At 43.4% G+C, this 15,635-nt stretch overlaps 1 protein-coding gene across 6 annotated transcripts in view; it reads right to left on the bottom strand.

Annotated features, from left to right (window-relative positions):
- LOC137844827 (fibrillin-2-like) overlaps positions 1–15,037 on the bottom strand; it is a 116,884-nt gene extending 101,847 nt beyond the window's left edge. Inside the window, exons 1-3 of one of the 6 annotated variants that reach the window (XM_068661449.1) lie at positions 13,949–13,967; positions 13,753–13,838; positions 10,604–10,906 (exon numbers count right to left, since the gene is read on the bottom strand). In XM_068661449.1, the coding sequence (XP_068517550.1) occupies positions 10,604–10,773 (170 nt within the window). In that variant the 5' untranslated portion in view covers positions 10,774–10,906; positions 13,753–13,838; positions 13,949–13,967. Of the gene's footprint in view, positions 1–10,603; positions 10,907–12,660; positions 12,814–13,752; positions 13,929–13,948; positions 13,968–14,896 lie in introns of those variants that run through there. The other 5 variants (XM_068661451.1, XM_068661448.1, XM_068661452.1 and 2 more) reach the window with 5 other exon arrangements.
- Between the last annotated feature and the right edge of the window lie 598 nt (positions 15,038–15,635).

The following is a 15,635-nucleotide window of genomic DNA, read 5'->3' as shown; positions in this document are numbered from 1 at the left end:
GCACAATCCCCTACTTTTAGGATCTCATTAAGTTTGCTCAGTCTTACTTTTCCTTCTGTTCTTCTCTCTATATTCTCTGCGTGTAAATCCATTTGGGGGTGAAGCAATTCTGACATCTTACATGGGATGAATGAAGGCCATTTAGCATTACAAGAAAGAGGTTTTGCTGATAGTTACTGCCTTTCCTGTCCCTTGTTTTCATTTTTTTTTTACGTCTTTCAAGTTTCAGATAAGGAGTATTAGGAGTTGGACTCAATGGTCCTTGTGGGTCCCTTCCAACTCGGGATAGTCTACGATACTCCGGTTTATGGGGAAATCAATGTATTCACCAACAACAGAGATTTGTCCAATTCTCAAAGCACTAATGCTTGTTCAGTTTTAGGAACGTACATTGCCACTTATGCTGCTTTAGATTTCCCCAAACCATTTCGTGTTACCCTTTGCTGTAAATTCACCAACTCAGTGACAATTTAGCTAGTTCCAGAATAGTCAGGATTTTTGATTTGATACTGCAGAAAAAAGATGTGTCTGCTGCTATCCACAGAAGACATATTTTAGGGATGAGACATGGAAAATCTTTTTAGATTATTTGCCCTTGCAGCTTATTCTCTTATCGTGAAGTTCATGCCTGTGCTAAGTCAAATAAGATTAATTTGTATGAACATCACCACTACGTTCTCTAGTCTGACATGACTGAAGCATGTGGCTTTTCTAGGGAAGATGATCTTGCCTCTCTACGCAAGCTGGATATTTTTTTCCTATTATTGAATGTTCATTTTGGTTTTAATCTTAGCCTGATTTTTTGTTAGGCTCCAGGGACCATCTCACACAATAAGTGGGGAACACCATTGCAGGAATCAGTCACCCTTAGTCTCACTGGAGATCACTAGGGGGACAATAATTACTGCCAAATGTGATAGTGGTTTTTGTCCATGTATCTTGCCATCCACAGGGATTTGGGATTGTGTCATGGTGTGAGAACAGATTTTAAACAATGTTGACTTTTGGATCACTGGCCTGTAGAGAAGCATATTTGTGTCCCTCTGTTTCTTGACTTACACAATTCCTCAGATGTATTGCAATTATTTCTTTCAGTGGTTTATCAGCTTTACAGTTCTAGGACCAGGCTATCTGTATATTTCTGTGTACTTCCCCAGCCCTATATGTGCTTTTGTGATGGAAAGTTTGCTAAGTAATTTGCAAACAAGAAAGGAGAGCAATACCCCTAGAGAAGCCAGCTGCTTCTATCAGCAATAAATACACAGGAGAAGTACGCCAGGCAACCCCCTGTTAATGTACGTTTAATGACTCGGTCCTGAAAAGGAGGTGCTTAATTTCTCCCACCACAGAAGTCATTCTTTTGTTCTGTAAAGCAGCACAACATATGTTTAGCTTTTAGGAATTAGCTTGTCACAAAGATTTCAATTATATTTGGTTCTAAGAAAGCAGTTTTAAAGGTGCAGCGATGCTAATTTTCTGTTAATAGCAGCAGAAGTTACACACCTTAGAACTGGCAACAGCTATTTTGCTGGGTAAGACCATGAGTACAAAAGGACTTAGAATTCAGAACATTTTGAAGTTGTTTGCTGAGATGACCTACAAATCACTTTCCTAAGGCTCTCAGTAATACCCGAACTGTGACAGTCAGTGTGTTGCTGAGATGAGCCCAGGATGAGGCTGCTTCATGCTTTGTCTGGCACAATCACCAAATTTCTCTGCAACAGGGTGATAAACATGGACCAAGACAGTAAAGGCAAGCAAGTGACCACATGCAGGACTTACTCAAATGGGAGATTATCATATTGGCAACAGAAACATTCTTCTCTGATCTCATCAAAGCCCCAGACTTGTGATGTTTCTCACAATTCTGCTACCAGACCCTTTACTTTCTCTGTCTCATGGAGCTGCCCCTACTTCAGCCCCTAAAACCTCAATCCCACTACCCAAAAAGTGATGTGAACTGGCACATAGCTTCTTCCTGAGCAAACAGGCTACCCAGAGCAGTGGGCACAACACCAAGTTTGCTGGAGGTCAAGAAGTGTTTGGACAACCCTCCCAGACACGTGGTCACACAGGGACTCTGGACACACACAGAGAGGGAAAACCAGACTGAGGATGTTGCCTGGCTGCCACTGAGGTGACTAGCTCACATCAAAATAAATCCTTATGCTTACAACAAATTTCTGCCCAAGCTTAGGTGACCCAAGCCATGTGAAGCAGACTGCAGGATACACCCATCCTTGGAACAACTATAATGTTGCACACATGCACGGTCATCATGCACTGATGTGTTTGTGAGCTGCATTTTGTCCATTTCTGGTATACAGCAGTAATCTCAACTAAGTCACCGCAACAGCAGATCATGAAGAGGGAATTTTGCCAGAGTCCCCAGGCACCAGTGGTGTCAGTTAAGGGCTGGCTCCTCTGCGTTATTCATTAGCAGGTATTTCCTCTTGAGATCTGTGAGCTTAAATAGACAGGATATACAGAAGAGAGAAAAGGCACTTTGAGAGAGAGCAGAACCATGCTCATATTAATACACATCTGTTTTCTTTTTACCTTACTTAGAACTAGAGAATACAAAGTTTATTTTGCTTATGAAATAATTACATCAAAAATTGCTCCTTCTCCCCTGCCAAAAAACCCTAAGTCTCAATTTTTCTTTAAAACATTATCTCAGTTGTGGACCAGGAAATGGACAAGCTGAGCCAAAATGGAAGATTTTGTTTTTTATTGAGTTATCTCAGGCCGTCAAAACCTTTCCTTTGGCTGTTGGCACCTCTATTTTGATGTAAATGTCCTAACATCAAAATATATATATATATTATTGTTAGTCATCTCGTTTATTTAAAGAGCATTATGGTCAGATACCAATTGTCATGCTGTATCTTCAGTACAAGCCAGGCTACCCAAGACTTTCAGGAATCTTTTATGTTTCAGAAAGACAACCTTGTCTCAGTATCAGGTTTATCAAAAAATATGAATAGAAATTAAAACAATTTTTAAAAGATGCATGATTATTTTTCAGTTTCATAAAACTAAAGAAGAAAAATGTAAGGAAAGCCTATTGGAGACTCTATGGGTTTTGGATTCAGTCTATTTTGCTTAATGCCAAGTTCAAGCCTAGTAATGTTTACAATCTTTTTAAAGCAATTTGTGACTATAAAATCTTTTGTTATACATCTTTTCTTTGTCAGTAAGTCTATTATTTCCCTTTACACCGATCTTCATGCATTTGGTATGAATGATGGTAGGGAAAGTCTTCTCTTATTTGAGTATATTTATGTTTAAATCCTATATATCAGCAAGGAACCACAGGGAAGACTTTCCATTGAAAGAAACTAAAAATGCAATTGATTTCCTGGAACTGCATACAATTTAATTTGGAAAGCAGAGTTACCAACTCTTCCATCTTTTTTTTTTTTTTTCCCCTTAAAACTCTGAAACAAATTAAATTTCAAATCCATTTCTTAAAAATTCCAAACAAACCCCTATAACCTATTAAACTCTATGCCAGACAATCTTTTTGCCATGCCAACACTTGCCTTTATGTTTCCCGCCAGTAACAAGAAAAACCAGCCTAGACAAGAAGTCCAAGAGCAACTATTTAATAATATAAATTAAGACAAGGAAAATTTAGGAATGAGAGTCCTAAGTCAGAAGTCTCCTGCTGTTGCCTTAATTTTGTTCCTTCTGTAGTACTTGAACTTCGGCTTTATGACTAAATCTCAAAGTTTACATGCATGGAATACAACAAATCCAAGCGCAAGGTGCTGCACCTGGGCTGGGGCAATCCCAGACATGAGTACAGACTGCATAAAGAACTCATTGAGATCAGCCCTGCAGAGAAGGACTTGAAGGTTCTGGTGGATGAAAAGCTCAACATGAGCCAGCAGTGGGTGCCTGGAGTCCAGAAGGCCAACTGCATCCTGGGCTGCATCAACAGACGAGTGGGCAGCAGGTGGATGGAGGTGGTTGTACCCCTCTGATCTACCCTTGTGAGGCCCCACCTGGAGTGCTGCATCCAGGCCTGGGGCCCCCAGCAGGAGAACAATGAGGATCTGTTGGAGCGGACCCAGAGTAGGGCTACGAAGATGATCAAGGGGCTGGAGCACCCCCCCTATGAAGGCAGGCTGAGAGAGCTGAGGATGTTCAGCCTGAAGAAGGGAAGACTACAGGCTGACTATATTGCAGCTTTTCAATACTTAGAGGGGGCTTATAAAAAAGATGGAGAGCAACTTTTTGCTTAGCCAGACAATGACAGGACAAGAGGGGATAGTTTTAAACTAAAAGCAGGAAGATTTAGACTGGATGTAAGGAGGAAATTCATCCCTCAGAGGGTGGTGAGGCACTGGAACAGGTTGGCCCCCAAGACGTTTTGGATGCCCCATCCTGGAGATAAGGCCCTGGGCAACCTGATCTTTGGTGGGGTTGCATCCCAGCCCATGGCAGTGGGATTGGAACTAGATGTCCACTTAAAGTTTCAGCAGGCCTTGGAGCCCAAAGACCCACATTCTCCCCATGGCAGGAGTATGGTAGGAGAAGGCAAGAAAATTTTGCTAGAGTCTAGCCCTGCTCTTCCCTGTCATGTTCATCCTCATTATATGTTCTGAATTTTGGGTGTGGTGCCAGGAGTTTGACTCGATGATCCTTATAGGTCCCTTCCAACTCAGGATATTCTATGATTCTATGATTGTTGTTAAGTGCAGATGTTCTAAAACAGAATCCTTAAAGTTGGAGAGTCCTAAGGCATGCACTTCAAGGCCTTGTAAGAAAAACAGCATTTGAGGTGTGGGCAACCATAAGCAGCCCCGTTCTTTTCAGGCAAATGACTTTTAGTGAGTACTGTAGTCTTGTTGTTTTTCTTCAGGTGCACGTGTCGTTTCTATCTGTCAGTGGAGTTGGTTACACACCCCACAAATTTTCTCTTTAAAAGTATTTAGTTTGCCTTAGTTCAGGGTCTTTTTCACAATCTCCCCACACAATAAGTGAGTCTGGTTGCCTAAACTGAAAGATTAAATTAATAAGTGGGACATTTTAGCTTCCACTGACTTTTAGAAGCACCTTGGTTCTTTCTCTAAAGAAGTTTTCATTATCCAGGGAATTTTACGCAACTTTGCAGTCAAGAGATTGATTGATTTTTTTTATTTATTTTTTTTTTAAGGATGAGCTTCTGCACTGAAAGGACTTTGACAATGGCACTTTGGGGATACCAATACCTCTCACTAAACTTAAAGTAGCAGCTGGGATGGTAACACTGCAGGAAAGATTTGCTTAAGCTTTATTCCTTTTAATGAAATAAAAAATATATAAAAAAATAAAAATTATCCTTGATCTCATCAGAGGCAGAATCAGGGCCTGAATCATGAAACTTCTGGCCAAACTAGCTTTGTTTTGGGCATCAGTTCTTTTTAAACGCATGTTTACAATAAGCCTAAAGACAGTGTGGAGAAAATTATAACCACTGCTAGTGAAAAAAAAAAATCTGTTGCTTGTCATGTAGAGCATCTGTATATGGAAACATAAATCCCAGAGACTGATACTGCTGCTAAGTAATTAGGAGAGTTAATAATCTGCATTTACAGGAACAGCAAACATCAGGAAACACACAGGACTTGAAGGTGGTTTTGCTGTGCTCTGTTTCTACTAGGACTTCAGGTCAAAGCAAACTGACTGGTTTTGCCCCTGACTGGGACAGCCCTGTCCTCTCCCCATTCCTGGCTTCTCACTCCAGTGCTGCATCATCCTTTCCACAAGCACTCAGGCAGCAATCCAGGTCAGAAAAGCAATTCAGGAAAGCAGTGCCAACACTAACACAAGGGCGTAAGCGGTGTGAGGGTAAGATCCCATCACACAGTGACAAAAAAGCTGATAATAGCTAATAATTACTGTACTAAGATGCTTGTTGAACTACAACTCCAGGAATCAGGTCATTAAAATGATGCTGGAAATCGTCTTTTTCTATGCACATCTCAGATTGAATTGGAAAAGTGGTGACTTTTAAGCTTTGGATGTTTGTCACTACTGTGCCCAAGCTTCCCTTGACAATAAACATCATCACACTGTCAGCTCCAATTTAAATTGGTGCTGTGCAGCCCAGAACCATAGCCCATAGCTTTCCCTCCCCACTGCATCTGAGCTTCCAAGCTTATGGATGCACAGGTTTATCTACATCCCAGCAATTCTTTCTGCCCTTTGCAGTCACAACGTGCCCTTCCTCTCCCTTCCCCAATGTCAAGTGGAAATTAAGGCATCAGAAATGTATGGCAGAGCAGCTTGTGAACTCATATTTGCTATATCCGACAATTCATTTAGACATTTCTCCGTCTTTTTGCATAAATCATAGCAATGTAAGAGGTATGATGTATGTCTGTCTTTCCCAAAGATTATCTCCTCATCTATCTTCTCAATTGCAGTGGCCATTTGCTAATTAATGGGCCTGACATAATTAGTTCTGTTTAAAGTCAAGCTATAGCTGAGCTTTTATTCTGACTTGAAAAAAACAGACAGCCATGAACTTACAGGAAATCATACTGCCAGCAAACAGCTCAGCTGGCTGCAGACTAATCATCTTTTCTTTCCCCTTTGTTAAACACATTCTTTCTCTTGGAAACTGTTCAATAGTTCATTAAACTAATAATCCCATTCAAATCTTGCCTCTTAAATGGGTTTGTCAGTGCTGTTTCTTTCAGGAGACAGTCATTTTAAATTGCCTCTACTTTAATGGGTTTAAGGATAGATTAAATCATGGCTTTGGCTGTGACTTATTGCTCCACATTACTTTATTAGTTATTATTTGTAAAGGCATTGGTGAATAACACGCTCATTTATTTTGCATTTTTTTCATGCTTTGCATTTATATCATACTTTCTCTTTACTAAGGAAGACTGGGTTGGGAACAGAGTTCCAAGTAATGTTATCCAACGGAACCATATACAATCTTTCCTCCTACATTGCTGATGATGCCTCTTTTTACCAAAAAGAGCTCACTGATTTGCTTACTAACAATATATCTATAACTATCCTCATAAAAGGAAAGCTTGTGTCAGTCACACAGGAGTTTTTATAGAACAAATTCTCACTACAAGCTCTATGGTATTAAATGATTCTGTGTATTTCTATTAATACTAATTGAATAAGGGTTCACAAAAAGTCACTGGACACCAAAGGAGAGCAGATATCAACTGCTGCCTGGGCTTACTCAGGGCTTTTCAGGAAAAAAACTTGGGGAGTTATTTGCAGACTAGGCAGCTGTACTATGTGCAGAAGTAGGAAAGAGCACCAAATAAATTCTTGTGTGTTTAATTCTTCCAGAGTTGGTTAACACTTTGCTGTGTAGCAAGCTGGGAGGAGGTGGAAGAAAGTTGGGTAACACCCGTCCATACAGTTCAGGTATGATTCTATTTCCTTGCCCAAACTTAAATATAATAAAATGTAGAGATGGAAAGAATCCATGGTTCCATCCACTCCAGAGAAAATGGAGTGGTTCCATCCACTCCTTTTCTCTAGGCTAAATAACCTCAATTCCCAAAACAGCCCTCATAAGACTTGTTCTCTAGACCCTTCACCAACTTTATTGCCATTCTTTGGACACGCTCCAGCACATGATGCCCTTCTTGTAGTGAGGGGCCCAAAACTGAACACTGTACTTGAGGTGAGGCCTCACCAGAGCTGAGTACAAGGGGACAAATACTTTCCTAGTCCTGCTAGCCACGCTATTTCTGATACCAGTCAGGATGCTGTTGGCATTCTTGGCTACCTGAGCACACTGCTGGCTCCTATTCAGCCGGCAATCAATGATTACCCCTAGGTCCCTTTCCACCAGGCAGCTTTCCAGCTACTTCTCTCCAACCCCATAGCATTGCATGGGGTTGTTGTGATCAAAGTGCAGGACCCAGCATTTGGCCTTGTTGAACTTCACACAGTTGGCCCCGGCCCATCGATCCAGGTTATCCAGATCCCTCTTTAGAGCCCTCCTACCCTCAAGGAGATCAACACTACCACCCAACTTGGTGTTACCTGCAAACTGACTGAAGGTGCACTCATCCAGATCACTGATATAGATATTAAAGAGAACAGGCCCCAGTACTGAGCCCTGGGGGACACCACTTGTGACTGGCCTCCAACTGGATGTAACTCCATTCACTGCAATTCTTTGGGCCCAACCATCTTAATATGGTCAAAGCTCTAGGCATGAAGAAAAAGTTAAGTAATGTGTAAGATGCAGATAGCCTTTGCTTAGAACCTTTGGTTATATTTTACAGCAGCCACAAATCCTGATAGCAGCAAAAAAAACAGGTCAGGGAAGATGTTTATCCATAACTGCTACTCTCTAGATCTGTTTCTAGGCAGAGCAGGATGAGGGACCAGGACAGTCTGGGGAAATCTACAACAAAAGTTACTGGGTCTGTGACTCTTCAGGGGATGGCTTTCAGTGGCTGACAGCCCCATCTACAACAGTGCAGATGGTGACATCTGTAGCTGCCTTCTCAGACCAGTAGAACACTACTTAAAATGTCATTCTTTAATAGATTTCTCATCTCAAGTGGTTTATCAGAGACAGAGAGAGGGAGATTTTAAGCAGAGCAATCGCTGAAGGGCTAGAAATACTGAAGGAGATTTCGACACAAATCCAAGGAGACTGTCAGGGTCATTTGACAAAGAGCATGGGAATTGCCTGAGGCAAGATCTCCAGCCACTCTGGGTTTTGCCAGTTCTCCTTTCATTGTCCACCATCATCCTCTCCCTTGCAAAAAGGCTGCTCTCCCAAGGGCTGGGAAACAATGAATCTTCAGTTATCTTAATTTATAGTTGCACAGATTTTCCCTAAACAGACCTTGCACTTATCCCAGTGGGGTCTTTTCTCTTCCTACATCAATTGTTTCAGAGGGCATTAAGAAAGCAGAAGACAAAAGGAGAGAGGTAGCAGTGTGGTCCTTAGCTCTCAGCAGTTGACTGGGAGACCAACACTTCAGGCCTGATTCTGAGGCTATCTCAAATTTACTGTGTGGCCTTTAGTTGCTTACATAACTCATAATTTGAGTATTACTTTACTTAAATGATAGCAAATGTCTGAGGCTTTAGAGAAAAGTTTTCTAACTTGGGAGCTTGGGCTTCGTTTTTAAAGCATTTGTGGGATTTGGACCCTTCACATTCCCAAAAGTCAAAAGAACTTAATCTCTAAGCTATTTTTGAAAACAGTATCTGCTCACCTAGGTCACTGAGTTTCATAAGATCACCGGATTCCAGGGACCTCCATTCTTTTCTATTCCCATTATGAACATAGTGATCAATCACATATTGCCCTGGGCTGCCAGACTGAACAAGAGTTTCTGGATCCAGTAGACAGTCACCCCATATCCTTTATAAGAAATGTCCATCATCATTTTTATCACAAAGATTTGGAAAGTTTTTTTAAACAGACTACATCCACAAAGATACCTGAAAGAATCACAGCAAAAGTACTTCTGGATTATAATGGAAGAGACATAGGGTGGTCCTGCCCTGCAAATGAGCTAATGGCTGCTTTTGGTAACTAGTTTTGAGAAGAACAAGCCCCAGGGCAGCTGCTGTCCATCTTTTCTAAATCCACCATAGCAGAAACAATTGGCTATGCATTTTTGAATTCAAAGAGCAAATGGTGCCAGCACCATGGCCCTGCCCATGGCAGCTCTACTGCCAGGCTCTGTGTTCCAGCTCCAGCCCACACATACATGTTTGTCTGTCTCGGCTGAAAGTGTGGTGCTCCATCCCATTCAAAAAGCATTCTCCAGCAAGTGCTGGAGGACTCTGGCACAGCCCAGGCTTTGCGCGTGTATCACGTTCTGCTCTGATTCTGCCCACGGACACAGGAACACTTTCCAAGAACTACAGCCAGGCAGACTTAAAATAACTCAGGATCGGTGCTGGGGCCAGGAACCATCTTGAGAACACACAAACACAGCTGAGCTCCAGCACAAGCTCCAGTGTTCTCTAGCTGAGCCCTGTATCCCTCCTCAGGTGGAAAGCCCTCACAAGTCCAGTTCTCACACTGATTTGGCTAGAGATGAGACCACAAGCCACAACTTCGCAACAGAGGACTGAGTATGGACGCCTGCCCATGAGCAACAATCGAGAGAACAACCATTATGTAAAAGCAGTTATCAGAGGCAATAATCTCTCGGTACAGCCCAGTGCATCAATTGGTAGCAGAGAGATGAGTGACACCAGGGTTGAAACCCAAGTTGGCAGCATCCCTGCTAGTGACAGTGGAAAGCCCAGCCAAAGCCATCACCCCAGGCAAATGTCCAGGATCCTTCCCACCAGCAGGCAGGATGTGGATGGCTCCTCACAGTCCTGGTGTGAGCCCCTAAAGTGCTGTGATCCACTGATCAAAGCCACAGAACCCAGTGCGCAGCACTCTGTTCGCACAGGAGGAGCCTGGGTTCTCTGCCTGTTTGGCTGTCTCCTGCAGTACGAGCTTTCCTCCTACCCTGGTCTGCAGAGCAGATTCCTTCCTGAACTCAATGAAAAATAGAAAAGGCAATTCTGTAGGCATGTCTCTATGTGCTATAATAACAAACAAAGTTCTGCTTTGTAAAATAGAAATGAATATTAAACATACCCTCGTAAAGTGTCTTGGCCTCTTCTTCTCACTCTGTTTGCTGGCTGTCTTTCCTCATAGCCTGCAAATCTGTCTGTCTGCAAGTCCCCTTCATATTGACCCTGGGTTTGTTCCACATACAAAACTGCTGTACATCCCAGCATGAACCTGGCCAGCCATAATACCCCCATGATGGCACGGATTCCACGATTCCCCTGGATGCCCCGAAAGCTTCTTCCAGCTGGAGGGTCCCTGCTGCCTTGGTGGAGGATGGATTTTGGCAGCAGCCCCTAAGTGCCAAGGTGCCTTTCTGCTGTTCCCTTTCTAGAAGCAAAGACAGAGGAAAGAGAAAGAAAGACAAACAAGTGTTCTTAAGGGCTTTCATACTTTTAAAATGATTGTTCACCCCAGGCTGTTCCCCCCCAGAGTTAATACAGTGAGATCATACAGTCACACTGAGTTTGGCTCATTGTGCATGCAGCCAACATGCTCACACTATCATTCTGCACCACATCATCGCCAAAGCCTTCCTTTCCCATGGGGCAGAAACCAAAACATCTCTAAGGGTTACGACTCTGCTCTTGTATCCAATTTTTCTGCCTTCCTGGGGAAGAAATGAAGAGTGACCTGCGTGTAGCAGGTCATGATACTGAACTTGGTGTGGTACCTAGGTTCAGAGGATCAACACAAGATGCAGGGCTATGAAGCAAGAGGAGATTAGCACTTCAAGGAAGGGTGGATCCTATTTATGGACCACCTTCCTAGGTCCCATAGCTCTGCTTTATTGTACTGTATTCTAGCCAGGCTGGATATGTGACAGATTAGTTGCTTGAAAACAACCTCCCAGATACCTGGTATTTCAAGCAGAGGAATTGCTAGAAAACACATCAGAGGGGTATATATGTCAGTGTTGAGGTAGGCAAAAGGGTCGCGTGTTCAAGATGGAAGACTGAGGTGGGGCTACAGGATGAAGACGTGGTACATTAAGCTAAGTCTGGTTTCTGTGGAGGATGAAGGAACAGAGTAGAGGAGGAGGGTGAAGGGACAAGGTGGAAAGCTGGGTGTGCTGGGGGGTATGTAGGAGCAGAGACCCTTAGCTGGGCCAGACAGCTGGGAATGACAGACCACAGGGAAAGGGATGGTATGGGGTCCAAAGCTTCTTCAGAGGGCACGGAGTGGGCCAAAGGAGGCAGACACCTGTGGTTATGGACACAGCTTGGGATGAGCACAGCATTACCAGCTCTCCCTGGCTGCATGCCAGCAACAGAGCCCATGAGCTAGGCCATAGGTAGACAAGGACCAGGTCCAGGCTGTTGCACTGAAACACACCAGGGCAGTTTCTCAGTCCTCAGAGATCTTCTGCCCTAAGCAAGCCCACGTGGATCAGTCTTGATGAACAAGACCCCTTCCTGGGACAAAAGATGTGAGCCCTTCTCCCTCCTTTGGGGGGCAGTGACATAGGGGAGAGGGTCCTGTGGACAGCCTCTGGCCAATATGTGCAGAGCCCAGGACCTGAGCCCTCAGGAAAAGCTGAGGGCCAGCTCATGCCACGGAGCACTATGGGCAAGGCACCCACAGTGGTCTCTGGAGCAGCTTAATTTTAGTCCTTGCGGTCATTCTGGGTCTTATGTGGCACTGAGGGCAAAAGGAAAATAAACCCAGGCAAAGGGCACAGATCCTGGCACAGCACAGACCCAGGGGGAGGAGTGCAATCAGAACTAGGGTCTTCCTCAGTGATGAGGAGCATGGCCCCAGGCTTGGGCTGAGGGTGCAGGAACAGGCAGTGCTGCGAGGCTGGGCTCAGAGGGGGAGACCAGGGAGGCTATGAGAACGCTCACTGAAAAGACTGAAAAATGTATCACAGAGGAATGTTCTCCCCAGACTGCACCCCCTGATCCTGTGCCCTCTTATTCCTCCTCTTAGCCCCCCATCACCCCTCCCATTCTCCAAATCCCCCAGCCCTGCACTGGCACGTGCAAATGACCCTTCAGCTCCTCCCTTGCCCACCCCCATGCATCGGAGTTGGGGTCCCTTCCTTGCTTCTTCTGGTCGGGGGAGGGTTAGAAAGCATCTCTCACCTCAAGACCCCAAAGTTTGCTCCTTCAGGGAGGAATCCTCACAGGTCTCCCCTCTCCACCCAGAGTGGAAATATCTGCTGCTTCTGACAGAGGCACAGGCTTTAAGTCTGCTCCTGCTGGGAGGGACAGGGCCCCTGAGCCTCCCCTAACTGTCCCCCTTGCTTTCCCACAGCAGTACTTTCCAGTTCCAGCCCAGCCCCAAAGCAGGCAAAATCAGCCCAGACAAGGCAGAAAATGCGTCTGAACAACAACAAAAAAGAAATTCCTCACAACTCCAGAGCGGTGTCCCAGCTGGGAATCTCTCAGCTCTTGAGGGCATGCATTTTTCAGGCTCTAATATTTCAAATGCAGTGAATGAGAAAGACAGAGTGGGAAGGAAAAGGCAGGGCTGGGAGCAGAGGCAGAGACAAAGAAACTGCCTTTCCTGCAGCAGCCTTGCAAGCTCTGCTGCTACTTTGCTGCACATGCCTGTCTGCTGAAGGCTGGAATATGATTACCTTCAGCTAGACAAAAGGGAGAGCATTTCCTTTCCTCCCAGAGTTCTCAAGGTAGCTCACAAATGGAAGCGAAGTCATTAAAAGCTTAAAGTTTTACACTTCCAGAGATTTCCAGCCTTCGTGCAGAAATTTAAGCTGAAGAAACTCCAGATTTATTCATTTCCTCACAGAGAAATCAGAAGCAAGACAAATGATCGATACACAGGCACGTACTATGAGAGCATTAACAAAAGTCTTACTAGGAGAGTATGGAAAAGTCATTTACACCATCAAAAGAGAGTTAAAAAGACTCAAAAATTATTTTCAGCTTTGAGAAATTCCATCCAACACCACTTGTAAGAACTACACTGACAAAGTAAGGAGAGAGCCAATCACTAAATCAGATTTAAAACTGATCTGCAAGTTTGGAAGGAATCAGGAAAGACTTTTCAAAACCTTGCCTTTGAGTTTTCAAATTAAGTTAACTAAAAATGCATAAAACTTAAAAAAAAAAAATACAGTTAGGCAGACAAAGAATTACAACATCAATTACAGAGAGAAAGAAAATCGATCCTAGCTATGCAGGATTGGATTTAGTCCGAAACTTTTTAAATACCTTTACGTCCTGGAATTGGTGATGTACCCAGAGCTCCTTTGTTTAGTGGAGATCTGGGCAGAAAAGAAGGGAATAAAACCCTCACCCTTGAAGGAAGAGAAGAAAAGGTACAGCCTAATCCAAATTGGACAGGGGGAGGGCCTTGCGGTGGAGGAAGGGGTGCAGGAGGAGTGGGAGTAGCAAGGGACAACCCTACCGCATTCTTGAGCCAAAAGTTTTTAACTTCAAGGAGGGACTGGGGCGGGGGGAGAGGTTGGGTTTAGCAAGAGACGTTTGAATGCAGACATGATTATCACCTAGGCATTCTTTGTGAGTGGAGGACTCGCTTAGCTCAGTTAATTAGGGAACACTTTCAGTTCAGCTGGATGCAGTGACTGCTTGTCCCAAATTTAGGCTGGAGCTGCAGGAGGCAGAAGGGCATTAGTAACAGTGACTTCACATCAAAAGATCTGATGAAAAATAATTCATTTTCAATTTGGGGGTGATTCTTAATCTCTTTTTTAGAAAAGTGATTGTGTGTCAACAGTAGCAGGAAAAAAAAAAAGACTTTCAAGTAAAAGGTACTTTTCTTGCTGATCATTTTCTTTTACTCAGCACAGCTGATGTGAAACAATTAAGCAAACACAGGTAACCTGAACACAGGTAACCTGAAGGTTAAGTGACCCAGACCAGGACCTTTACACTCAAAAGTTACCTGGGCTCCGAAAGAGAAAATCTTTGACATTACAAGCATTTTCACTAAATAAATAAATTAATTAATAATTCTATGACGATCTTTGAATGCCAGCTGTGCGACTAATTCTGCTCTTTTGTTCCATACCTTTTTTTTTTTTTTTTTTCCTCTGCCTCTTGCTTAGGAAACATTACTGATGTCTTTTCTTTAAACACAAAATAAAATACACATGTTCCTCCTCCTCTTTGAACTCTACTCTGTGCACATCATCAGAAAGAAGCACAAGTCCCCGTGTGTGGATGGATTGTATGCCAGAAGTCTCCCCGGAAACCCCAAATCAAGTTGCTTTTCAGGTCAAAGATGTTCGGATAAGTGTCTGAACCAAATGGACCCTAAAAGGCTGTGCTCAACACACCAGCAACATGAGGAAGCTTCCTTATTGTCCTACCATCTGGCTCAGGGCTCAGTTACCTTTTTACACTCAGCAGCTGAGGGTTCAAATACAGCTCACAATTCAGTTTACAGAGGTGCAGAAATTCCAAGCCAAGCCCCAAGCTGACAGGGAGATTGTCATCTCTTCTCCTCCTGCCTCTCTTTGAGGCGTCTTCACTGCCTTCTTTGTTCTTTTTGCTTTTCCTAATTAACCCCCTACTAGCTTTATAGAAGTCAGAATGATGCTCAGCCTAATTAACAACAAACTTGTGGAGACTAACAGGGAAAAGGCAGACCTTGATTTTACAAGCAGCCAATAATGGAGCATTTCAAGGAATGCAGTTCTGTCAACAAGTCTGTAGTGTTTTTTACAGCTCAGCAAGATATATAAACTATTTCCTGGGCCCGACCCTGCAGTGCCTATTTATGTTAAAATAAATGTGAATTTCACCTGATTAATGTCTGAACTGCTCATACAGAGCAACACAGCAATGAAAGTACAAGAAAATACATTTTTTCTCTCTCTCAAATGCACAGCAAGTTGGAGGGTACAACTGTTGATGCAAAAGATTCCCTGTGTCAGCTTAGGCTAGTTAAAAGCATGTTAACTCCTACATTGTATTCATAACCATGTTTACATGATCAGTAGATATTTAAAGGTATTCTGGCACAGAAAAATACACACAGGGTCTTTGTTGTATTTTCAGGAACTCTGGAAAGTCTATGACTTTTGGCCATCACATATTTTAAAAAGTAAGTGTCCAAAAGGTGATACTGC

This window comes from Anas acuta, chromosome 26 (genome assembly GCF_963932015.1).
Source record: "Anas acuta chromosome 26, bAnaAcu1.1, whole genome shotgun sequence".
Lineage (NCBI taxonomy): Eukaryota > Metazoa > Chordata > Aves > Anseriformes > Anatidae > Anas > Anas acuta.
Note: the sequence above shows the minus strand (reverse complement) of the source record. Positions and strands in the feature narration are given on the sequence as shown.